At 43.6% G+C, this 26,567-nt stretch overlaps 1 protein-coding gene across 5 annotated transcripts in view; it reads right to left on the bottom strand.

The window, feature by feature from the left end:
* SLC8A3 (solute carrier family 8 member A3) overlaps window positions 1-26,567 on the bottom strand; it is a 476,729-nt gene that overhangs the window by 390,091 nt on the left and 60,071 nt on the right. For all 5 annotated transcript variants that reach the window (XM_029598768.1, XM_029598770.1, XM_029598769.1 and 2 more), the window contains exon 2: window positions 5,515-7,342. In XM_029598768.1, coding sequence (XP_029454628.1) covers window positions 5,515-7,280 — 1,766 coding nt within the window. In that variant the 5' untranslated portion in view covers window positions 7,281-7,342. The remainder of the gene's footprint in view (window positions 1-5,514; window positions 7,343-26,567) is intronic.

Below are 26,567 nucleotides of genomic sequence, written 5' to 3'. Positions count from 1 at the left end.
CTAACATCAAAAAATGTCAATAATACTTAAAATCTAGAACGCAAATTCAAGTGCAAGAATATAATAAAAATATCTTGTGCATACAGTGGGAGATGGGCTATATTGAGTGATATGTTGTATACCCATCTCATCCTGTATCTTGTTTCCCAGGTTTCAATATGACAAATTGTATCTAATGAGTTCTGAAACATACTGAAAGAGCAATATCTACCTTTTCCTTCTCTGAGTGATGCAACATTTAAAAGATGCAAGAGAGAGGGGACTTGGTCTTTCAGTTTCAGTGACACTGACCACAGAATCAAGAAAAATAGTTGCCATCATATGTCCCCCAAATAGACACATAAGCTTGTAAGATGTGCAGCACACACACTCCAAGTCTTTCACACATGCATAATACACAGTATAAACTATAACTGGTGAAATATTGCAAAAGCATGGAATACAAAATTTTCCACTAGTTTGTTTAGAAATGGCAAGGAGTCAATGTTATATCTGGGGACGAGGGGAGCATTTTATCCAAGGAGATAATGCGTTTCAAGGTATAAAACTGAAAGGGCATGCTACAGTGACCATTCAGCATCAGGTACCTCAAAACTGGGACAGTTTTGACCTAGTCAGAATTGTTCTTTTTTGCTGTCTTTGTGTTCTAATACCTATAGTTATAGATTTCCTTTAGCCCATTAAAATTTGAACAAGATGTACTGGAAGAACAAAGAAAATAGTAATACTGTCCAAAACTTTGCAAAGTGCAAACAGTAAGATTTCAGCATGTTCTACTTGACTTAAGGAATGGGACCTTTTCTGCCCTTCCAATTTTCCTTGAAAGAAAGAGCTGAAGATACAATCCCTTACGTGAGACATTTGCCCATCTCCAAACCAAGTGTCCATATATTTATTTATTTATTTATTTTGTTTTATATACCGGCAACCGTTTTCACATCGTGCCGGTTTACAGTATTACAGTATTACAGTATTACTATTTTCTTTGTTCTTCCACAAAATATAGGTGATAATTTTCAAAAGGATTTATGTGCATAAAACCTTTGCAATTTCAATGAATTTTCAAAAGGTTTTACGCACATAAATGGGTTTTGGAAATTGCTATGATATAATGATACTTTTACGCATACAAATCCTTTTGAAAATTCTCTCCATACTGAACCATTTAAAAATTTGATGTAGCAAATATTGAGTAGATTTGCTTGGGTAGTCTATTAGTGTAGGCAAGTACCATTGCAACACACATTTTACTTAGCATATATTGTAGAGATTGCATTTTAGAAGTCTGTCACTCCAGGTGCTATCCTGGTCTCCATGTTGGCACCTTCACTGCCCCATCAATGTATCTCGTTCACTGTTTCACAGGAAATGAGCAACCTTACTGGAGTCTTCATTTAAAATCCCAAACACATCAAAGTCAAGGTGAGTTATCAAGCCAACAACTTGAGAGGCTGGTACGGGGAGGACAACTTTCGATTTATTAGAAGTTAGGGAACTTTCTTAGAAAGGGGAAAGGCAGGCCGTACCAGTGGAGTGAGCTCACCTTAACAAAAATGGAACCCAGCTGCGGTGCTAATAATTAAAAAGAAGATAGAGCAGTTTTTAAGCTAGACTCTGGAGGAAAGCTAACAGTCACTGAGGAGCCCATGGTTTGGAACGAGGTATCTCCAAAAGATATTGCTAAAGCATGAAAAATAGAGTACCTGATAGAGAGGATGTGGAAGTAGCTGAAGGAGATCAGGTAGATATAAATACAAAGCAGATAAATATGAATGATTCCAAATTATTTGAATCAACTGCTAAAAATGAACAAGCTGTGAATATGAATAAAAGGAATGCATTTAGAGGTCCATACTTAAAAGCCATTTAGATGGATAACTCAAAAGTTATCCGTCTAAATGGCAAATGTGGCATATTCAGCCAATTGTCCATCTAAATTATAGCCAGATAAGTAGTTATCCGGCTATAATTAGACAGTTAAAAAATGGGAGTTTTGAGGGTGTTTTGGGGGGGGGGGGGTTTGAGTTATTCAGCTAACCTAGACAAATATGAGGTATATCCAGATAGATTAAGCGGATAATTTTAGACCTGCTTCAAAACAAGTCTAAACTGATCCGGCCTCATGTGGCCGGATAACTCGCTACTTACCCAGATATCTTCAGAGATATTTGGGTACGTAGTGCATCTTAGGAAAAAAAAACTAAGTTGCGGGCCTCCCCACCCAAGGCCACCCCCCAACCACCATATGTATCTGCCCCCCACCCCCTCAGCTGTTCCTCTACTTGGCAACTTTAATACTTTCCCAAGATGATTGCTGCCAGCCCAGGCCTCTCCCCTCCCTCCCTGCTAAAAAATGCTTACATTTCCTTCCTTGCCTTACCCCAGTCATTCGTGGCATTCCGGGGGCAGGGCCAGGGGCGTGATGCCGGGCCAGGGGCATTCAGGGGGCATGGCCAAGGCCTCCAAACCAGCCCCCGGGCCGGGGAATGGCACACCAGCAGCCTGCCAGCATGCGCAAGTTACGCCTGCCTCGGGCAAGCATAACTTTCTGAATAAAGGTGGGGGGATTTAGTTAGGGCTGGGGGGTGGGTTAGGTAGGGAAAGTGAGGGGAAGGTGGGGGAGGGGCCGGAAAAAAAGTTCCCTCCAAGGCCGCTCCAGGTTGCGCGAACAAATCTATGCCCGCGCATAACTTTAAAAATCTACCCCTAGGTCTTCACAGAAAAATGAAATGAATTCTTTGCTTAAATCTTCATGACAATGATATTAGAGATATACCCACACTGGAACCATTCTTCATATGTGAAGACTCACAGGAACTGACACAAATCAATGTAAATCTGGAAGAAGTGCTAAAGTAAATTGACAAACTAAACAGTAAGAAATCGCTGGGATCAAATGGTATTCACCCCTGGGTTCTAAAGGAACTCAAATATGAAATTACAAAGCTTCTACTGGCAATCTGTAACCTATCATTCTATAACTGAGGCCTGGAAGGAAGCTAACGTAACACCAACTTTCAAAAAATGCTACAGAGGTAATCCTTGAAACTACTTATCCATTAAGTCTGATGCTGGTACTGGGTAAAATAGTGGAAATGATTAAGAACAGAAATATGGATTAACATGGCTTAATGTGCAAAAGCCAAAATTCAGTTAATAAAGGGAAACTGGGTCTTACAAATCTATTGGAATTCTTTGCAGATGTAAATATGTATGTAGATAAGGGTGAGCTTGTTTACATTGTGTATGTGGATTTTTAAAAGTATTTGATAAAGTATCTCATTAGAAAATTAAAAAGTCGTAGGATAGGAGATAGTAACCTGTTGTAGACTGTTAACTAGTTAAAGGAATAGGAATAAATGGTCAGTTTTTGCAATGGAGAGGTAAATAGTGGAGAGTCCCAGGGATCTATACTGAGGTCAGTGTTTAATATATGTATTAATGTTTGGAAAAGGGAATAAAGAAGAGTGAGGTGATCAGATTTGCAGATGTCACAAAGTAATCAAAAGAGGAGTACATTGCAGAACTGCAAATGAGGCTGGGGAACTGGATGTCTAAATGGCAGATGAAATTTAATATGGATAAATGCAAAATGATGTACATAGAGAAAAATAATCCTAATTACATAACCACAATGTTGGATTCCACATTAGGAGTCACTAGTCATGAAAAGAACCTTGGAGTCCTCTGAGCTGGAGCAGTGGGCAGTAGCAAATAGAACATTAGGAATTAGAAAGGATTAGAGAAGTAAACCGAGACTTTCATAATGCCATGGTGGAGATCCACATCTTCAGTATTGTTCTGATCAACCCCTCTCAAAAGAGATATAGCAGAACAAGAAAAATACAAAAAAGGGCAAGTTAAGGAATGTCCCTCTTCGAAGGTTAGGGTTCTTGAGCCAAGAGAAGCAGTGACTGAGAGGAGATATGAGAGAAGTTTATAAAATCATTAGCTATGGGGACAAGTAAATAAGTAACAGTTATTTACCCTTTCAAATAATATTTGGACTAGGGGACATTCTATAGAGCTAACTGGCAGCAGATTTAAAAGAAATTTAAGAAAGTGGGTTTTTTTTCCAGTCAATGCACAATCATGATATGGAATGTGTTGTTGGAAGATGTAGTCCAAATCCCAGTTGTTTAGGATTAAAAATGGTTTGGACATGTTTTTGGAGAATAGGTCCATTAACAACTATTCATCATCTAGGCTTGGGGATCACCACCGAATATTACTGCCTGGAGATGGGAGTGAAGTACGGAAAGTAGATCTCCCCATTTGGATCTGTTGGTTACTTCTTCCACATGATCCAGATTGGCCACCATCGAGACAGGAAGCTGGGCTCGATAGTCTGACCTAGTAGTCTGACCTAGTAAGGCATGTTTTATGTTCTTATTTATACATACTTTTTTTTTTGTATACTTCTTCCTCTTGCCGGTTGAGATTTGACTTATTTTACAGATTCACAGAGTTTTGAGCTTACACCTTGATTCTTACTTTGCTAAGAATTATTTTTCATTTCTGCTGTGTGTTAAAGTCAACTACTTAAATCAATTAGACATGTTTTTGCTCTTTATAACCTACCCTACACCCACAGATTTCTAGTAAATAATTTTATAAAGCATTTTTGGATTGATAAAATAACAGATAGCCATCAGGTTTGATGGTGGCATAAATGTGTCATTTTATATGAAAACACTGTGCTCCAGAGCTTTATTTTTGCTTTGGAGAACATTTTAATTTCCTGTCATGGATTAAATCATGAACAGGAACTTTGGGCAGTGGGAAGCTGGGGGCAGGAGGTTATAGAAAGACAATTTGTTAAGGAGTAGTGAGCTCAGAGAAGGCAACATTAAGGTTCAGATCACAGAACAAATGTCACTGCATATCTCCAGCTCCCCCCAAAGAAATGCTGTAACTAAGAATCATTGCTAGGCCTTTGTAAGTATATTACAGCTAATGGGCAGTTACAGGAATTCTTACTGATTCAATATGTAAAATGATGACTTTCTTATTCAAGGTGATTGTATGATGTTGCACTATCGTTTTATTACACAGAATCCATATTTTGAGATAAATGTTCACAATGGGACAAAGAGCTACCAAAGTGGTACATCTTGGATTACCTGTAAGCAGCCATGCACTTAGGACTCAATGCATAGATAACAGTATTATTTAGTTAATAAAAATCCAATTACTTCCATCATCAAAAACTGTAAACAAAGTATATAAAAGCAAAAAAACACATGGTTCCTAATACATTTTCAAAACATGATCCTATGTGCTGTACTTCTTCCAGAACCTATATTCATTGAGTTTTATAAAGGGATAATGGATTAAGCATTTTAGATGTGTGAGTGCTGCTTTAGGGATTTGGAATGAAAAAAAGGTAAAGTATAGAAGATGAAGGAGATTTAGAAAAAATAGTTATTTTCTTAATATTACTTTTCACCTGAGATGGAGCTAGACTTGGTGAATACTATATCATACAATTTAAAAAAAATAATTTTTACTTACACAGTTTCATCATTCTTGAACTCCAGCTCCCCATAAGCATCTTCAAAATCTTCTCCACCTCCCTTTGCTGTCCCTTCAACTGTCCTAAAGGGGATTATGACTGTACCTCGAGCCCCTGATGTCCTTAGAACCTTCACCTCCATCACACCAATGCTTTCACTGGCATGAATAACATCACATTCAAATGTAAAGATGCCTGCATGGTCGTCATCCAATATGGTCACTGTAGCAATGGAAGGAGAGGCCAAAACAGCTTTAGGGTAATGTAGATTGTTAAGATCTAAGGGCTCATGGGACTCAGCTATTCGTACATTATTAAGTCGTACAAAGAAATGCTCATCCTCCTCAAAGATATCATCATCAATAATCCCAACTGAGAGCTCCTTTTGTGTTTCCCCTGATTTGAAGACCACTGTTCCCTCTGTAAACTCATAATCAGCTCCGGCATTGGCTGAGCCATCTTCTGTTTTGTAGTCCACATAAAGTGTCTTAGATATGTCACCACCTTTCCGCACTACAGTCAGCATAACAGCTCCACAATTCTCAAGACACTGGTAGGAGCATGGGTCAAAATAAATTTTAGACATAAACTCCTCAGGTTCATCTGTTCGTACCTCATTCATGCTGGAGCTCTTCTTAGCTTGCTCTGCTGCATGCTTCTTTAGAATGTTGCCTGCACCAGTCATCATTCTGGTTGCCTGGATGCGGTAAAAGGCTCTACTTTTTTGTTGGTGAGACAAAGCATAGTAGTTTGCCATCTCTACTAGCTGGTCCAAGTCCTTTTCTGGATGTTTCTGTTTCAGATCTTTGAGGATTCTGATCATTTCTCTGCGAGACTCATCTACCTCTTTTCCTTCCATATTTATCAAACTGCCATCCAGAAAATGAGAATTCATCATTTTGCCATCCATTTCAATCCCCTTAGGATGCTCTCCCTCTGTCTCAATCATAATTCCTCTATGCTTGTCAGTGCGGTACTTCTTGTGCATGTACCTATAGAAAAGCAGTCGTCTGTCTGCCACCCATGCCAGGAAAACGCAGATAGGGAAGAAAAAGAGAGTGAGTAAACCTTCCCAAACCTGAACTATTCCTGGAGAGAAGACGGCCAGAATCATGTACAACCAGATATAAGCAAAGATGCTCCATGCAGCTGTGACAAAGAACACTCTTAGATGTTTGATCCTCCTGGTTTCCCCATCTGGAATCACATAGACACAAATTGCTATAATAATAAACATATTGAAAGCTGCACTACCAACAATGGTTGAAGGTCCTAACTCTCCAGCTGTGAATCCATGGCCACACACTTCAATTAATGACAAAAGAATTTCAGGAGCAGAAGAACCAAGTGCCATGAGAGTCAGATTGGAGACAGTTTCGTTCCAGACCCGAATAGTAGTTGTGGTGGTCTCTCCATTGGTTTTTTTTATTGTGATCTCTTTCTCCTGTGAAGTGATGACTTCTATGGATGCCATAAAACGATCCGCTATGATGGACACTCCAAGGAACATATAAATCATTGCCACAAAGTAGACAATAACTCTGGCAATTTTGTCCCCCAGAGATGGATTCTCTGGATACCATATTGGCAAAATAACCCCCTCTTTGCAGTCAGAAGATCCTGAGCATGAATTATTTTGTACTGTACTGGGAGGGTCTCCAGTTACCCCAGCATTTACATGCAAACCTTGCAGAAACAAAAAAAATGTAACCAGTCCAAAGTGGAGGAAGGCCGAAGTCAGAGGCTGCAACCTTAACCACGCCATACACAATATTTACTGTAAACTCCCACTGTAATGGTAATGGTCTTCTTAGCAAAGGCAGGAATCTAAAATAGAACAGAGATGAAAAGAAATCATTATACGAGGAAAATAAGATATAAAAGGTTTCAAGGTGTAGCATGGTCCCATTTCTAGTATACAATATTAACGTAAATTAGTCAGTCTGACTCCTATAAATTTACTCATCACAAAAAGGTCTGTTAAAGATATTTAGCACCATACTTGTAACATTATATTCAAGCTGTGAATGCTACAAATGGGGAGAGGCAAATACTTAACAAACAGAGACATATTCAACCTACAAGCTTGATACTTGGCATATGAAGATGGAAGCATGGCTACAGAAAAGGACCACACAGTTAATTCTCAGAAAGTATTAAAACATAAAAAGTTAAAAATATCAAGACAAAAAGAAAAGGTGGCATAAGACCACAAAAGAAAGAAGTTGAGCCAACAGTTATGCCAGGTGCTCCAGCTAGTACTGCCACCTGAATTCTCTAAGGGGGTCATTTTTCAAATCGTGATGGGCCATTATTGCGGGCGTTAGGGCATTATTGCACGCGATTACACCCTAACCCACACGATAACTACCGCATCGTAATGTTAAAATGTAAATGAGGGAAAGGGGAGGAGTTTGGGCGGGATTTAGTAAAATGAGGGCCCGGTAGCGCTGTAGGTGATAATGTTTCGCACATTATCGCCGGCAGTAGCACTGGAATACCTACATCTTTTCTACTGACGCTATGGCAGTGCGGTATCGCACGCCACAGATTTGACCACGCTGAACACTTTTGCACCCTTGCTCCTTTTTTGGCCACGGGCCTAAAATTGCAACAAGAAAACCAGTTAAAATCACATTCCAGAATACCTGTAACTGACATTTGTTCTGGATTTATACACAGGTCCATTAGGTTTGTGTCTAGACTGACAAATTTTGGGGGTGACAAAGTGCTACCCCACCAATTTCTAATCCTGCTATCCATCAGGTACAAAAACTTAGATTGTAAGCCCTCTGGGGATAGAGAAATACCTACAGTACCTGAATGTAAACCGGTGTGATATCTCAATTGAGATCGAATGTCGGTATATAAAAACAATAAATTTAAAAAATAAATAAATAAATAAATCTTTCACCCCTCTCTCTCAGATCAGAACTTTTGCTTCACCTTTTAATCATGCTAGCAGTCATTTGGCCTTCCTTCTATTTTTTTAATGCATGAAATACATCTGTACTGGGCTTCTAAGATAGTATTTTTAAACAATGACCATGCCTGATGTCCAGTATTAACCTTTGTAGCTGCATCTTTCTGTTTTTTTCTATTTTCTTCATTTTATCAAAGTCTCTCTTTTGAAAGCTTAATGCTAGAGCTATACATTTAATTAATGCCCTGCCTCCAGTCAGTAAGTCAAATGTGATCTTGTTATGATCACTATTGCTGAGCAGTCCCACCATCATTACCTCTTGTACCAAATCCGTCATTACTCTAAGAATTAAGTCTAAAATGGCTAGAGATGTGAATCGGAACTGAAATCGGATCCGATTCTGGTTCCGATTCACATCTATAGAGATGTGAATCGGAACTGAAATCGGATCCGATTCTGGTTCCGATTCACATCTATAGAGATGTGAATCGGAACTGAAATCGGATCCAATTCTGGTTCCGATTCACATCTCTAAAAATGGCTCCCCCTCTCAATAGTTTCTGGACCAACTGCTCCATGAAGCAGTCATTTATTTCATCTAGAAAAATGTACCTCCCTAGCATGTACTGGTATTACATTTATCCAGTCAATATTGGGGTAATTTATTTCCCATTATTACTGTGCTACCAAATATGCTAGCTTCCCTAATTTCTGTTAGCATTTCATTATCCGTCTGTTCATTTTAGCCAGATGGATGTCATTGTACCCCTACTACTACACTCTTCCCATTACACATGGAATTTCACTCATAAAGATTCTACTGTGCATTAAGGGGCAGATTTTCAAAGGGGTACGCGCATAAGATATGCGCATACCCCCTGAAAACCTGCTCCAAGTTCCCCCTGCGCGCCGAACCTATGTTGAATAGGCTCAGCGGCACGCACAAGCCCCGGGATGCGCGTAAGTCCTGGGGCTTTCCTGGGGGGGGGGGTGTCGTGACAGTGCATCATCTGGGGGCGGTGCCACGAGCATGGTTCCACCCCGGGGGCATTCCGGGGGCGTGGCCGAGGCATCCGAAACTGCTCCCGGGCCGGGGAATCTCGCAGCCAGCACATGCGAGTTATGCCTACCTTGGGCAAGCGTAACTCTTGAAACAAAGGTAGGCGGGGTTAGATAGGGCTGGGGGGGTGGGTTAGTTGGGGAAGGGAGGTGAAGGTGCGGGGGGGTGGAAGGAAAGTTCCCTTCGTGGCTGCTCTGATTTCGGAGCGGCTTCGGAGGGAACGGAGGCAGGCTGCGCGGCTCGGTGCGTGCAGGCTGCTGATTTTGCACAGCCTTGTGCGCACCGACCCCAGATTTTAAAGGATACACGCGGCTACGCTTGTATCTATTAAAATCCAGTGTACTCTTGTTCGCACGGGCATACTTTATTAAAATCTACCCCTAAGTCTCCTGCAAGATCTTTATTCTATTGGTCTCTACATCTACCATCTAAGCCATCCCTAACATAAAGTGCCACCCTCCCATCAGGTTTATCCATTCCCATCATTGCAATGTAATTTGTACCTTGCTATAGTACTGTCCCATTGGTTGTCCTCCTTCCACCAAGTCTCTGAGATGCCAATTAAGTCTATAGATTCATTCAGTGCCATACATTCTAATTCTTCCATCATACTTTTTAGACTTCGTGCATATAGACATTTCAAGGTACATTTTTTTATTTGAATTAACAATCTGTTTATGAGTTGACAAGGGTAATTTGGACTCTTAACTCAGGTGGTTTTTACTTATAGACATATGGGCTACTTTTCAGATAAATTTTAAAAGCTGCGCATGGGCGCCCATGTGCATGCGGTTCCCAGTGCATGCACATGGACACGCAGATTTTATAACATGCATGCATCGCTGTGCACATGATATAAAATCTGATACCCGCGTGCACATGCGCCCCCTATTTTTTTTTGGCGTGTGCATGGGCGGGCAGGTGCTGACTCGCACGCTCAAGGAGGGAAATATTTTAAGAAACATGCGCTGATATGACTAGGCCTTTCCCCAGTTCCTTCCCAGTCCTCTCCATTAAAGGAGCAGACTGGGAGGAAACTTCCTAATCCCCCTAGCAAACCTTCCTCCCTTTTTCCCTCTCTGCCCTAAGCCCTAAACTCCCCCCAACTAACCTAATTTTTAAAATTTTTCAACTTACCTGCTCTCCTGAGCAACAGTAAGTTGTGTGCGCCGGCCGGACTGCCAGCTGCCAGAGCACGCTTCACCAGGACAACGCCTAATGGCCCCCACCCCATCCAGACCCCGCCCCCAGCCCGCCTCTTTTTTCAAAGCTGGCTCTTCTGCGCATATTGCAAGATACGTGCATGGCCACGGGTGTTCTGAAATCCCTGTGACACACGCATGGCTGGGCCATGCGCATACCTCGCAATTTTTACGCACACCGGTGATTTAAAATTAGGCCTTTTGCTTTTATTGGAACTTCTCTATCAAGATGCCCTAACTCCTTTTTTATTATAGTATCTATAAAGATACCTCCCTCTGAAACATGCACTGCTGAGCGACTGTCGGCTTTCCCCCATGTTCTAGTTTAAAAGCTGCTCTATCTCCTTTTTAAAGTTTAGCGCCAGCAGCCTGGTTCCACCCTCGTTAATTTGTAGCCCATCTTTTCGGAATAGGCTCCCCCTTCCCCAAAATGTTGCCCAGTTCCTAACAAAACTAAAGCCCTCTTCCTTGCACCATCATCTCATCCATGCATTGAGACTTTGATCTGCCTGCCTCTGAGGTCCTGTGCATGGAATAGGGAGAATTTCAGAGAATGCTATCCTGGAGGTTCTGGATTTCAACTTTCTACTCAAGAACTTAAATTTGGTTTCCAGAACCGACTTCCCACACCTTCCTGTGTCATTGGTACCCACATGTACTACGACAGCCGGCTCCACCTCAGCACTGTCTAAAATCACATCGAGATGACGCATGAGGTTCACTGCCTTTTGCACCAGGCAGGCAATTTACCAAGCAACCTTCATGTCCATCAGCCATCCAACTATCTACTTTCCTAATAACTGAATCACCAACTGTGACAGCCACCCTAAACCTTCCCTCCTAGGCACTAGCCCTTGGAAACTCATTCTCGGTGCAAGAGGACAATGCATCACCTGGACAGCTGGTCCTTGCTATAGGATCATTTCCTGATGCACCAGGCTGATGCTCTCTGACCAGGTGACCTTGTTCCTCCAAAGCAGCACAGGGGCTGCCGGACTGGAGTTGAGACTTGGCTACTGTTTCTCTGAAGGTCTCCTCTATATACTTCTCTGAATGTTTCAGCCTCTCCAGGTCTACCATGCTAGCCTCCAGAGATCAGACTTGTTCTCTGACAAACAGGAGCTCTTTGCATCGGGCGCACACATACAACGTCTCAACATCTGGTAGATAATCATATATGTGGCACTCAGTGCAAAACACTGGAAAGACTCTATTTCACTGTTGGACTGCTGTCTACATCTTAATATTGTTAAGTTCTTAGTTAATTTAGGTTATTATGGGAGTAGGGGTTTGTAAGTCAGAGTTCTTTAAATTTATGTGGTGTATTTAATATTAATTTGGCAATGACCTGCAAAGGAACAATTAATCTAATTGATAAGGGCTAGGTCACTCCCTTGTTTTAAATATATCCCCTGTTGATTTTTGAAGTGAAAATATCTCTTGTCCTCTTATATGGGATAAGAGTCTATAAATCAAAGAATATGCTTGGGGTCAATGAGAGGGAAAGAAAGATACTAAAAGCAATAACCTGCCTTTCCTATCCTTTTTTTTTTTTTTTTTAAACAAGGAACATGTACACCCCAATGAGCTTGGGGTGGGTAGGAAGGAAAGAAAGATAGGTAAAGCAATTACCTGCCTTTTCTGGCCTTTTTTTAAAATCAAGGAACACAACCAAACTAAAATAAATTACCTGGCATTCTTAACCTTTAGAACAATCAAGACACACACACAAACTAAAAGAAATTACTTGCCTTTCCTAGCCTTTTTTAAATCAAGGTGCTCACACACAAACTAAGGGGCAGATTTTCAAAGATTTACACGCATAGGGGGGGTTAATCGCGCCAGGCCTATTTTCAAAAAGCCCGGCGGTGTGCATAAAGCCCTGGGACGCACGTATGTCCCGGGGCTTTTCTGAATGGGCGGACAGGGGGTGGGACGGGGGCGGGGCAGATGGTCCGGGGGCATGGCGTGGAGGTCTGGGGGCGGTCCAGGGGCGTAGCTGAGGACTCCGGCACAGGGGGATTGCATGCCAGCAGTTGGCCGGCAGGCTTAATTTCCAAAATAAAGGTATGGGGGGGTTCTTTAGGGCTGGGGGGCGGGACAGGGAGGGGAAAGTGGGGGGGAGGAAAGTTCTCTCTGAGGCTGCTCGGATTTCAGAGCGGCCTTGGAGGGAATGGGGAAAGCCAGCGGAGCTCCCTGAGGGCTCAGCGCGCACAATTTGCACTAATGTGTACCCCCTTGTGCGCGCCAACCACGGATTTTATAACATGCGTGCAGCTACGCGCGCATGTTATAAAATTGTGCGTACATTTGTGCGCACTGGGTTGCGCGCACAAATATACACCCGCGCATATGTTTTAAAATCTGCCCCTAAATTACTTATCTTTCCTACTTTTTAATCAAGGCACACACACTAAAAATTAATTTACCCTACAATTTCACCTCTCTCCAAACTTTTAAGTCCCAATATTACCCAGCAAGCAACACTTACAGATCCTCTTCAGCTATCACTAAAATCTTCTTTTCCTCTCAATACTCCTTCAGGTCTATAGAATAATGGGTAAACACAAATCAGTTGTTTACACTTTCAAAAACCTCAAAGATTAGGGGACATACAATGAAGTTTCTAGGTAATAAATTTAAGACAAATAGAAAAACATTTTTTTTTAATACTCAATATCTAATTAAACTTTGGAATTCATTGCTGGAGAATGGGGTTAAGGCAGTTAACTTAGCTGGGTTTAAAAAATGTTCAGGCAAGTTCTTGGAAGAAATGTCCATAAATCATTATTAAGGTGGACCTGGGAAAATCCACTGCTTATCCCTGGGATAATGAGCATGGAATCTATCAATCTTCTGGGATCCTGCTAGGTACTTGTGACTTTGATTGGCCACTGTTGGAAACAGGATACTGGGCTTGATGGACCTTTGATCTGAGCCAGTATGGAAAATCTTATGTTCTTATATTCTTAACTGGAAGGCTCATGGAACTGGCATGTGGTTATAGAGTCTATTAATCTTTACATGACTTAGGCCAATAGTGAGCAAAGTCAATGGTCTCTGGAAATGATTTAGTGATCTAAGTGGGCGGCTGCCATGTTCAGTTTCTAGTGGACCACTAAAGTTTGACACCAAATGGCCCAACTGTTGGCCATGAACTGAACAGACATGGAGACTGAATTTTACTCTGACACATAGACATGGTCCTTCCAGAGCAGGATTGGAGCACATTGGCAGGGTAGTGTTACATTTCCTGCTGTACCTGTTCAGTGAATAGTAGATGGAAAACTTTGGTCTCCATTGCTGTCACTTTGTTCTCTTTCAGAATCAGAATAATTACACTAGAAATATATATTTTTAGTCATGCCCAATGAAATGCAAAAGCTTTATCTTACATGCATGGGGTGGTTGCTGTATTAGTCCACATTAATGCAAAGAAATAAAGGTCAATAAACAAAACATATAAAGTAATATATTTTTGCAGTATTGGACGAACAATGCATTTCTTGAGTAGCTTTCAGGAGCTAACAGTGCCTTCATCAGGTCAAAACAAAATGAGCAGGTCAAAGCAAAAGATGTTGCTTAAACAAGCAAGTGAATCATAGATTACATTACAATGTTGATGTGAAGGGAACGTGAGAGTGGGGGCTGATGTGTTTGAAGAGATATAAGAAGGTGACAGCAGAATTATGTCTGGTCATGAGTTAAGAAACCCAAGTGTTATGGCTGCTGGACGCGGCTGCCTCAACTCACCTCTTGTCATGCATGGTTCACTACCCCCGGTACTCTCGTGGTGTTTGCCAGCCACTGCTGCCGAGTTCCTCCTGGCTCCCCCTGCTCCATGTGGCGGCTGACATGCCGCCGCCCAGCGTTTCGACCCTGGCCCTCCCTAGGTGCACGCGCGCGCCAGCTGTCCTCCCTTTAAAGGGCCAATGGCAGGAACTTCAGGCCGGTCCCCGGCTGATGACATCACAGGCCCGAGATATTTAAGCTACACCTCCAGCCACCACTAACCGACTTGGCAACAAGCTCCCTGGTTCCTGGTTCCTTCTCACCGGACCTGTTCCTTCTCACCGGACCTGTTGTTCCTGCGCTTCAGTTCTCTGTGGACTCTGTCTCAGCGCATTCCGCTCCTTGGGACCAGGCTCAGCGCTACTTCACCTGGAATTTCTCTCAGCGCTTCCCGCTCCTCGGGGCCAGGCTCAGCGCTACTTCACCTAGACTCTCTCTCAGCGCTTCCCGCTCCTCGGGGCCAGGCTCAGCGCTACTTCACCTGGACTCTCTCTCAGTGCTTCCCGCTCCTCCGGGCCAGGCTCAGCGCTACTTCACCTGGACTCTCTCTCGGTGCTTCCCGCTCCTCGGGGCCAGGCTCAGCGCTAGTTCACCTGGACTCTCTCTCGAAGCCTCCCGCTCCTCAGGGAGGAGGCTCAGCGCTACTCCATTTGGAATCCTACGTTGCTACCCTACTGGCACCTGCTACAGCAGGTTCCCCGCTCTAGCCCTTATTCAGCATACCGCCGTTCAAGCCTCCGCACCTGCGCCTCCTCATCTCGAGGCCATTCCCACAGGGCCCTGCACTATAGTCTTTGGAGCTACAGTGGTCTTGCCTCCCTGGAGATTCCCTCTCCTTCCCCCTTTGAGAGTGCTCCTGTCTTGGACTGTACCTAACCTCTCTGACTCTCTCTGCATCCAGTCACCTGCTCTCTCCGGGACCAGCCATAAAGAGGTTCCGGCGAAGTCCCAGCTTGCCTCTGTTCCTGGCCAGCCTCGCCTCCCGACAGTGGGGACCTGTGGGCCCAACCCTTCAGGTAACAACAATCCCACCTCTGTCCAAGAGTCCATAATTCCTAACACCAAGGGGCAGATTTTCAAAAGGGTACGCACATAAGATACGTGCGTACCCCCCAAAAACCTGCCCCAAGCTCCTCCTGCGCGCGCCGAGCCTATGTTGTATAGGCTGCTGGCGCGCGCAAAGCCCCAGGATGCGCAAAAGTCCCGGGGCTTTCCTGGGGGGCGTGTTGGGGTGTGTCGGGGCGTGTCGGGGCATGTCGCGGCCGGCACGTCATCGGGGGCGTTCCAGGGGCGGGGCCGCGGCTGTGGTTCCGATCCAGGGGCGTTCCGGGGGCATGGCCGCAGCCTCCGGACCAGCCCCTGGACCGGAACATGGCGCGCCGGCAGCAATAAAGGTGTGGGGGGGAATTAGTTAGGGCTGGGGGGTGGGTTAGTTAGGGGAAGGAAAGGAAAGGTGGGGGGCGCCGGAAAGTTCCCTCCGAGGCCGCTCCGATTTCGGAGCGGCCTCGGAGGGAACGGAGGCAGGCTGCACGGCTCAGCGTGCGCAGGCTGCGGATTTTGCGCAGCCTTGCGTGCGCTGACCCCGGATTTTAAAAGATACGCCCGTATCTATTAAAATCCGGCGTATTCTTGTTTGCGCCGGGTGCGCGAACAAAAGTATGCGCTCGCGTACTTTTTAAAAATCTGCCCCCAAGTCTCTGTTAAGTCCTTGCAGTAAAATATGGGTCAAATAGTCTGCAGGAAATGGCAGTAACTGAAGGATTTTAGAGCTCCAAAACATGTATACATATAAAAGTAGTATCTTCTGAGCAATCCAATTCAAATATCTGATCCTAACAAGTTGATGATCTGTGATCATTTTATTATTTATGAACATTTGATACAGACAGATTTATAGCTTGGCTGGGGAACTAAAGGACTAAGCTTCTGTTTAAAAGTCTTAATATATTTGTTTACATACCCTTTACAGGTACTCTTTTATTTGTCCTAGTAGACTTTCTTTTGATGTGCATAGTAGACTTAAATTTGCATAAGATACTATTAGAGGGCATAACATTTTATCTTAAAGAGATGATTTTGATCAGTAGTCAATATTGAATGTCTCTTCTGCATCAAGAGCCACCAACAGGCCAGGTTTTCAGAATGTCCACAATGAATATGTAACCTTTTCTTGGAAGTGGCATTGTTTTCAAGGGCACGCAAACAGGAGGGGCATGCTTGTCCCTTCCTGTTTGTTTTAACCCCAAGAGTGAATCCTTTCTGTGGGGAGAAGGTATGCTTAGTGTGAGTCTCTCAACCGAGTGTCTGTTTTCTGATTAGGTGATGTGGACTTGGGACAGATGAGATGGACACGGGACTGGGCATGCAAAGAATATTTTACTGATTTTATTTAAAATGTTAAATAAATGTCCAGTCATCAAAACTGCAGTTACAGCTAGTTGTCCTCTTTTTTCTGTGTAAGTTCCAGCTCTCAGGTTCCTTAGCTACTTCTCTGAGTGAGGGAAAGGCCCGGTCTTTGGGATATCCCCACTCTGCAAGGGGGTCCCTGTATATCACAGACAGATCTTACCTGATGCCCTGTCCCCACCCTGTGTACTGGTCCCTATTGGTGTGGAGATCCCTCTGTGAGTCTTCAGTATCTTCCTCCTTCTTCTCACTGACTATGACCTCTCAGAAAGGAAGGTCTGTTATCCCACTTCAGGACTGAACTGCCAATGCCCCAGCCCCTACTGAGGAGGGGTGGCAAAAACCTCTTCAATAACAAAAAATGGCCAAAATCCGCAAACAGCTAAAAATCTCTTCTGGAGTGAGAACTATCACTGTAGCCCCTTTCTCCTTATACAATTGCATACAGATCTTCAGTTGCCCAGCCTCTGGATCCAGGAGATAGCCATCTCCAAAAGGCTAGAGGTCTCACCTCCAGCCAAAAATCTTCAACTTAGTCAAACCCCTCAACCAATGTCTCTCTTTAACCTCAGGGTAGCCCTACACTGGCAGGCAGTGCCTAGCAAGGATTTCCCTTAATCAAAATTCTACCTAGTGATGGATTTGGGCCTCACTTAGGCAAAAGAAACTAATAGAGTTATTTCCTCTTCAAGAACCAAACCAAAAAACTACACCTTACCTCCTCCTAGCCCCCACTTATAGGAAAAAGTTGCGCCCATCTCAGACAGCCTCTGAGGGGGATGCTGAAAGGATGGCATCATCTTCTAGCTGTAAAATTCCTATCACACGGATCTAGGGCCATCTAGTGGTCAACCAGGGAGTCGAAATATGCATGAGATAGATTTGCATGCACTACTTCCATTGTATTCAAATATATCTCATGTATTTTCATTGTGGATATCCTGAAATCTGACCTGTTTGTGGCTCTCGAGGACCAGAGTTGACCATCTGTGCAATCAAAGATAAAAAAAAAAGGACTGGAGAAAATGAAAAAGAATTAACAAAAATGTATCTCTCTAAACAATGAGAAATGAGAATGTAGCACAGTCTTTGGAGAGTTAACTGAAATATCCAGCTTGCTTCAATCTAAGAAACAAGCCCAGTGCATCCACTTCACAAGCAAAATCAAAACATAAAAACATGGAATGCACCACAATACACAATAAAAGTACAAATCTCTTTATTCTGGCCTTGCTAGGCTTATGGAGTCTCGCTCAGTAACCTGGAAGCTAGCCATAAATATATTAAGGTCATGCAATAAAAAGGTGTCACCTACAATTTATTTGTTGACCTTATTTCTCCATTTACAAATGAACTGGCACAGTAACCAATTTGACTTTAAGCAGCATAAAGGTTAAAATCAAACAAGGCTAGTAAGATATTGGTAACACAATCAGAATACATTATTTTTCTGTAGGGTTATTTTTGCAAGGTTGTTGTAGATTTATTGGGGGGAGGGAGTTGACCCAGCAGTTTTTCTCCTGTTCCCTTGGGGGCGGATTTTAAGAGCCCTGCTCGCCTAAATCCGCCCAAAACCGGGCGGATTTAGGTGAGCAGGGTCCTGCGCGCCGGTAAGCCTATTTTACATAGGCCTACCGGCGCACGCAGAGCCCCGAGACTCGCGTAAGTCCCAGGGTTTTCGGGGGGCGTGTCGGGGGCGTGTCGGGGGGCGTGTCGGGGGCGGGCCCGAACCGCGCGGCGTTTTCGGGGCGTGTCGGGAGCGTTCCGGGGGCGGGCCCGGGGGCGTGGCTACGGCCCGGGGCGGCCCAGGGGTGTGGCCGCGCCCTCCGGACCCGCCCCCAGATCGCGTCCCGGCGCGCTAGCGGCCCGCTGGCGCGCGGGGATTTACTTCTCCCTCCGGGAGGCGTAAATCCCCGGAGAAAGGTAAGGGGGGGGGGGTGTAGATAGGGCCGGGCGGGTGGGTTAGGTAGAGGAAGGGAGGGGAAGGTGAGGGGAGGGCGTTAGAGGATTCCCTCCAAGGCCGCTCCGATTTCGGAGCGGCCTTGGAGGGAATGGGGGTAGGCTGCGCGGCTCGGCGCGCGCCGGCTATACAGAATTCATAGCCTTGCGCGCGCCGATCCAGGATTTTAGTGGATACGCGCGGCTCCGCGCGTATCTACTAAAATCCAGCGTACTTTTGCTGGCGCCTGATGCGCCAGCAAAAGTACGCCTATTCGCGTTTTTTGAAAATCTACCCCTTGGTCTTCCAGAGCAGTTGGCTATGCCTTAACAGTTCATGCACAACTACCTGGAATTTTTTCTTTATTTTATAACGCTCTCCCAGATCAGTCCAGCTATTACAATGACAATACTTGGTTGGTTCCACAGACTACAGCTCCCATAGGAACCTGATTGCTCATGCGACCTGAGTTTGGCCAATTGGTGACACCATTAAGTGATGGCTGAGATTGCTTCTACCTCCACAGCATCCCCAACTGACCCAGAGAGCAATAGCCAGGTCTGGGAATCAAATCTAGGACTTCTTTGCTGCAGTGCACACAGCACTGTCCTGAGCCACCATACCCAACTTTTGCAAATTTTTATAGTGTTACTTTGGATACTGGAAATAAATTTCATGTTTAAAAACTCTTTTTTTTTTTTTTTTTTTTTAAATTATGGAGGGCAGAGTGAACAACACACACATATAGAGAAATCACAACAAAAAAATGTGTGGCATAAATTATGCTGGACAATAACAGTGTAACATCACAAAGATTGTTTATTTTACACATGCACACTGAACAATGTGCAACGTGCTTGCCAACTGTGGAATGTTGAAAAGAATTATGTAGAAGGGATCAATGCATGTCTGTCTGTAAGCATTACAATTCTCCAAAAATGGATAGAGAAATTCTCCAAATGTGGCTTAAAGTAAGGAAATGTGAATATCTTGGATGACATTAAAAAAAAAAAAAAGAAAGATCGGGTCAGTATTTTTGCAGAACCATGCCTCCAACAAAATCCCCATTGCTTTCTATGGGAAGCAGTTACAGACTGACTCCCTTCTCATCCACCCACACCCAGATGCACACATCCCAATCATACATACATACCCCCCCCCCCCCCCGAACACCACTTCATATACTTCCACCTCCTCCCCCCTACTAATGCACATAAAGTTCATATTACAGTTATTTTATATTTCTAAAATCATGCTTGTTTAAAGAAATTAGAGGCACATCCCTAATACAGAGGCACTGATAGCAATAAACAATTGCACTGAAATTACATGGTAAAATTGAATTCCCCCTTCTCGGTGCCATCTCTTGGCAGTATTCAAATGTTTCTTTTGAAAAAAGTGGCCTAGAATCAACTTAGAAAATAAATGAACAAAGCAGGAAAAAATGTGCAAAGGACTGACTGGAAATGTTTAGCAAGTTAAATGATGCCTCGTATAAAAATAAGTTTTGTAAGAGAAGGAGAGGGATTGTAGGATGGCTAGCTATGTTCTACGTTCAGCAGATGCTGGGCTTAGGAAAGCTGGAGTGGGTTATACATTTCCCCTCTCCCCCTTCTGCCATATCCTGTAAGATATGGGGAAGGAAGGGGCATTTCTGGAATGGAGTGATCACCAGCATAGAGCACTAGCTCTCAGCATGCCCTTCTATATATTTCTGTTGGCAAGTGTTCCCAAAGACATACTTTCCTACTTGATAGTTTAAAGTCTTGTTAACATATTATTTCCAGATTTGGGGTTATATTTACTAAGCCATGGATAAGGTTTTAACATGCAGAAAATAGCATTTTTTTTGTGTGAAAAACACTATTTTTCAGACGATATTTTGGCCAAAACCCCACCCTATATTGAAATGAGTTGTTTTGCATGCATAAAATTTTAAAATACACGCAAAGCACCTCATCCATACAAAATTTCATGCAAATCAAATAACGTGGCTTGGCAAAAATAACACAAACCTCCTTTTTTGCGAAAAAGTTAATTGAATTTCGGGAACTGTTGCTAACTTTTCAGCAGGAGCATTGGGAAGTTAACACTTATCCCCAGACCTGTATTTAGGAATAGATAACATAGGCAACTGCCTAGGGTGCCAAATTTTGAAGGCACCAAACACCCAGGCCAAGTGGATCCTTCTCCCACTTACTTTAGAGCCATGTGCTACTGCCACTTCAAAGATGCGCCACCGAGGCACTCTGGCCAAACAGCCCTCCCCTGCTTTGCAGTCTTTGGTGGTGAAATCCCTGCTGCCCGAGCTCCTGGGGGGACACCGACCTCACCCCAGTCCTGCCTGTGAGTGTCAGAATCTTAAATCTGGCCCTGCACATTCCAGTGCTCCATGCATGAAATTTAAAGGGCCAGCAGTCCTAAAGTAACTCACTCCCATGCGGAAAAGATTTTTCCTGTGGGTCCAGAGACAGCCCAGCAGGGGCAAAACTAAAAAAAAAAGAAATAAAAAGTCACTTGGAGTCACCCCATCCTTTTTCCAAACCCCTTCCTTTTAAAAGAAAATCACACACACACCCCATTCCAACTCCCCCCAGTTCAAAACCCCTAGCCCTGGAAAGTATCTAAACCCCCCCCCATGATAAGGGCAAAGACCAGTTGGTATCATTTTAAAAGATGGTGGGAACTGACATGGAGCCTAGGGGGTGCTCCAGGCCCCACTAGACTACCAGGGGGTGAGAGTCTGGAGATTGGTTTAGGATGGGGTGATGGGGTGGGAATGTCTTCTACCATGGGGGAGGGAGGGTTTGGATAGATGGGGGGTTTGGACCAGGGGGGATTACTTTTCTCGACAAGGGTGGATTTTGAGAAGGGGGTTGGGACATAGCTACGTGACTTTTTATTCTATTTGTTTATATTTTTTTTTCCTGTTGGGTTGCCTTGACAGGCAATGGTTGTATTTTACACAGTGGTGGTGGGTGGGGCATATTTTGGGCCACAGGTGGCCTTTTAAGATGATGATGGCCCCATGCGTTGTAATTTTACATACATAGCCCCTGAAGCAGCCCATGTTGTATGGGCGAAACTCGGCACCAGTCGGGCATTGGTTTTTACCGTTTATAATTAAAGTACTTCTTGACACCGATCTAATTTTGAGATAGATTTGCATACATTAAAGACCCAGTGTATACAAATGTATTTCATATGTATGCATTGTGGCTACCCTGAAAACCAGATTGGTTAGGTGTGCCTCCAGAAATGGGTTGGGAAACACTGTTCTAGGGGGTTAAATGAAGGATGGGAGCTGTCAGGGGACTACTTTCTTTTAGAAGAGGAGAATGGGAAGGAGAAAACAAGGCAATGTCTGGGGCAACTTTATTTATGAGATCAGGCAATGGGGAAGGGAGTTTGAAGTGTCCAGGGATAATTTTTGTTTTGTAGATCAGGGAAGTAGGAGTGAATCAGGGTGATGTTTTGGGGACAACTTTCTATAAGAGATCAGTTGGGTAGAACTGGGGATGAGGGCAATTTCTGGGAACAACTTGGATTTTTTTTGGTTGCGTGAGTGGGAAAAGGGATCAGGGCGAAATGTATGTGTGCATGGGGGGAGGGAGCAAGAAAAAAAGAGGTTCTTTGTTATGAAATCGGGTGACAGGATCACCGGCTCTGGGAGCAGAGTTAGTCAATTAGATTCAAGTCAACTATCCCTCTACCTAGGGTTAGTCAACCAAAATCAGCACTAGTAGCCTCATTTTTTCCCCTTGACAATCCCATTCCCAGGACAGCCCAAAATTTGAGCAACTTAGTTGTTCAGCGCCAATCTAGTCACTAATCTCCATTGTTAAGCAGATTTGAAAATATACTCCATCGGGCTCTTAAGTTAGCAATCAAACTCTCACATATCTCTCTCATTATTAGAAACATACTTCATCTCCCTGCAGTGGCTTACCTCATATATCTATCTACAGCTATGTAACCTTGTAGCCACTAAGAGTGTTGTGCTTTCCTTACAGCACTCTGGGGCTTTGTCAGTCAATTATATTTGGTAATGGATAATTATATTGATTATTCTTCAAACTAATTGAATGAGCTTTCAAAAGCCACTTCATTTGGCAGGAGGAGCAGTAGCTATTGCTTATTCTTCTGGAATAGCAGAATAGTAGGGCCACATAGAATTTCTGAATGCTAGCAGTATGTCCTTTACTGTTTGCTAATAAGAAAACCATCCAGGCACTACAAAATTACTTAAAGAATGTAATGCATCCTAAACTTAAAAACCTAAGGTTTGTAATATATTGTATATACCATATTAAGGGCCCTATGTACTAAGCATTTTTCCCATAGACACAGAATAGGAGGATTTAATAATCGGACCCTAAACTATTTGGGGTAGATATTGAAAAGCCATTTAGACAGATAACTGAAAAGTTATCCGAACCAAACAGCATGAGTTTATACAGTTATTACTCCTAGGGGAATTCTGTGCAAAAAAAATGAAAATTCTTCACCAAAAAATTAAAAATTCTGCACACACATTTTCTTAAAATCTGCTAAATTCTGCATATTTATTTGTCAAAATAACACAATATTTTTTGCAAAATATCATTCTGCATTTAAACATGGAAACATAGAAATGACAGCAGAAAAGGACCAAATGATCCACCCAGTCTACCCAGCAAGCTTATGCCATTATCTGCTCCACCGTGCAGGCTACACCCATGCTTATCAGTTTACCAGACCATAAAATTCAGGGGCCCTCGGATGCTGTTTGAATCCAATTTCCCTTAACCAATGCCATGAAAGCAGAGAGCAATGTTGGAGTTGTATCAAAAGTATCAGACTTAGGCCTGGATTTATCAAAGTGCAATAAATATCACCTGTGATAGAAATGTTTTATGGTAATAGGCAGTTTATTGCAATTTTTGCTAATACCTCAGTTACCACAAAACTTTTTTGCACTTTGAGATAAGTGCCAGAATGTGGTATTTCCTACATACAACCGCTGGGGGGACCATGTTTACAGAAAGAGAGAACAAGAGCCTAGCCATAATGTGTGCCCCCTAGATAGGTATTTATAAATCTATGGGAGGCCGACCTAGAAACTCGAGGTGAGGTTTAGGTATTAGTGTAGGGGTTAGGGACCACTTTGACAGTCAAAGTGAGACGTATGAACAGAACAGTGCTCTCTTGTGAAGATTTGATGACCCTCGGAGTGAGGAAACTCACTCAAAGATGATATTTGTGCAATGTTCTCTCAACCTAGCTTGATGAGGCCATCAAGCTAGGTTGAGAGAACATTGCACAAATATCATCTTTGAGTGAGTTTCCTCACTCCGAGGGTCATCAAATCTTCACAAGAGAGCACTGTTCTATTCGTATGTCTCACTTTGAATTTCAAAGTGGCCCCTAACCCCTACACTAATACCTAAACCTCACCTCGAGTTACTAGGTGGGCCTCCCATAGAGACATAAATATCTATCTAAGGGTGCGGGTATTACAGCTAGGCTTGCGCTCTCTCTCTCGCTCTCGCTCTCTCTTTCTCTCTCAAAATGGTTGACACTCTCTAATTCCTCCTGTTTTTCAGATTTGCATCACACCATACTCGCACTCGTTAAAGGCATTTTCGCATGCAATAAGCCCTTAACGCATGCAAAAACACCGTATAGCATTTTGATAAATGACCCCCTTAGTGATTAAGGGCCGGATTTTCAGAGGATTTATGCAAGTAGGGGGGTTACACATGCCGGGCCTATTTTATAAAGGCCTGGCAACGCGCGTAAAGCCCCGGGTCGCGTCTAATTCTTAGGGCTTTACTAAAGGCGCAGGGCATGGGCGGGGTGTGGCATGGCCAGAGGCCTCCGACACAGCGGCCATTGCTGCTGTGTTGGAGGATCACGTGCCGGCAGACTGCCGGCATGTGCAACCTGAGCCTGCCTCCAGGCAGGCACAAAAGGTTTGACAAAGGTTTGGGAGGGGGGGTTAGAGTAAGGAGTGGGGAAGGGGTAGGAAGGTTAGATTAAGGGGAACGGGGGAAAGTAGCGTGGCTCGGCGTATGCATGGTGCACAATTGTGCACCCCCTTGTGCACGCTGACCCCTGATTTTATAACTTGCGCGCGTCGGCACATGCAAGTTATAAAATCAGGCATACATGTGTGCATGCCGGGTAGCGCACATGTACGCCCGCACGCTGCTTTGAAAATCTACCCCTAAGGGTAGTAAGCACCACATCAGCTAGTTACCCCCATGTTTATTTTTATTTGTTCCCCAAACCATAAAAGTTGGGGCCCTTGTTGTTTGCTGTCTGATTCCAATTCCCTTTTTCTCACTGCTATTGAGGCAGACAGCAATGATGGAGTTGCATTAACAATGTCAAGTCTTAATTGTTAAGGGTAGCAACTGCCACACCAGCAAGTTACCTCCAGTTACCCCCATGCACTCTTTCCTTTATTTCCAACATCTAGACTTTAGGGATCCATGGTGTTTATACCATGCCCCTTTGAATTCCTTGACTATTTTCATCTTCACCATCTCTTCTGGAAGGGCATGCCAGGCATTCACCACCCTCTGCATGAAGAAATATTTCCTGACATTGGGTCTGAGTTTTCCTCCCTGGAGTTTCATTTCATGATCTCTAGTTCTATTGATTTCTTTCTAATTGAAAAGGTTTGATGATTGTGCATCATTTAAACCTTTCAGGTATTTGAAGGTCTATATCATATCTCCCCTGCACCTCCTTTCTTCCAGGGTGTACATATTCAGATCCTTCAGCCTCTCCTCATAAGTCTTCCAATACTGACATTTTGGTCGCTCTTCTTTGGCCCGCTTCTATCCTGACTTTATCCTTTTTGAGATATGGGCACCAGTATTGAACGCAGTACTCCAGGTAAGGCCTCACCAAGGACCTTTACAAGGGCATTATCATCTCTTTTTTCTTACTGGTTATTCCTCTCTCTATGCAGTCCAGCATTCTTCTGGCTTTAGCTATCACCTTGTCACATTGCTTTGCCATCTTCAGATCATCAGACACTATCACATCACGATCCCTCTCCCAGTCTGTGCACATTAGTCTTTCACTGCCGATCACTTAATGCTCTTTTGGACTGCCGCACGCCAGATGAATGAATCTGCACTTCTTGGCATTGAATCCCAGATGCCAAATCTTTGGTCACTCTTCAAGTTTTCTTAAATCACTTTTCATTCTCTCTACTCCTTCAGATGTGTCCACTCTGTGCAGATCCTAGTATCATCCGCAAATAGACAAACTCTACCTTCTATCCCTTCCGCCAGGTTGTTCACAACGATATTGAACAGAATTGGTCCCAAAACCGATCCATGTCACACTTCACTTAACACTGTTCTTTCTTCAGAGTAGGTTCCATTTACCATTACACGCTGTCTCCTGTCAGTCAACCAGTTTGCAATCCATGCTACTACCTTGGCACCCATGCCCAAGCTTCTCATTTTGTTCATGAGACCGTATCAAAAGCTTTACTAAAATACAAGTAAATCACATTGAGAGCTCTTCCCTGATCCAATTCTCTAGTCACCCAATCAAAATAATCAATCAGATTTGTCTCTAATCTTGCAGCACCACTCCCATTTCCAGGGATCTATTGAATAGGTCCTTTAGCGGACCTGCCAGCATACCTCTGAGCTCCCTCAGTATCCTGGGATGTACCTCATCCGGCCCCATGGCCTTGTCCTCTTTCAGTTTTCCTAGGTCTTCCC

The sequence above is a fragment of the Rhinatrema bivittatum genome, chromosome 4, assembly GCF_901001135.1.
Source record: "Rhinatrema bivittatum chromosome 4, aRhiBiv1.1, whole genome shotgun sequence".
NCBI lineage: Eukaryota > Metazoa > Chordata > Amphibia > Gymnophiona > Rhinatrematidae > Rhinatrema > Rhinatrema bivittatum.
The sequence above is the reverse complement of the archived record's forward strand: the minus strand, read 5'-3'. Positions and strand labels throughout refer to the sequence as shown.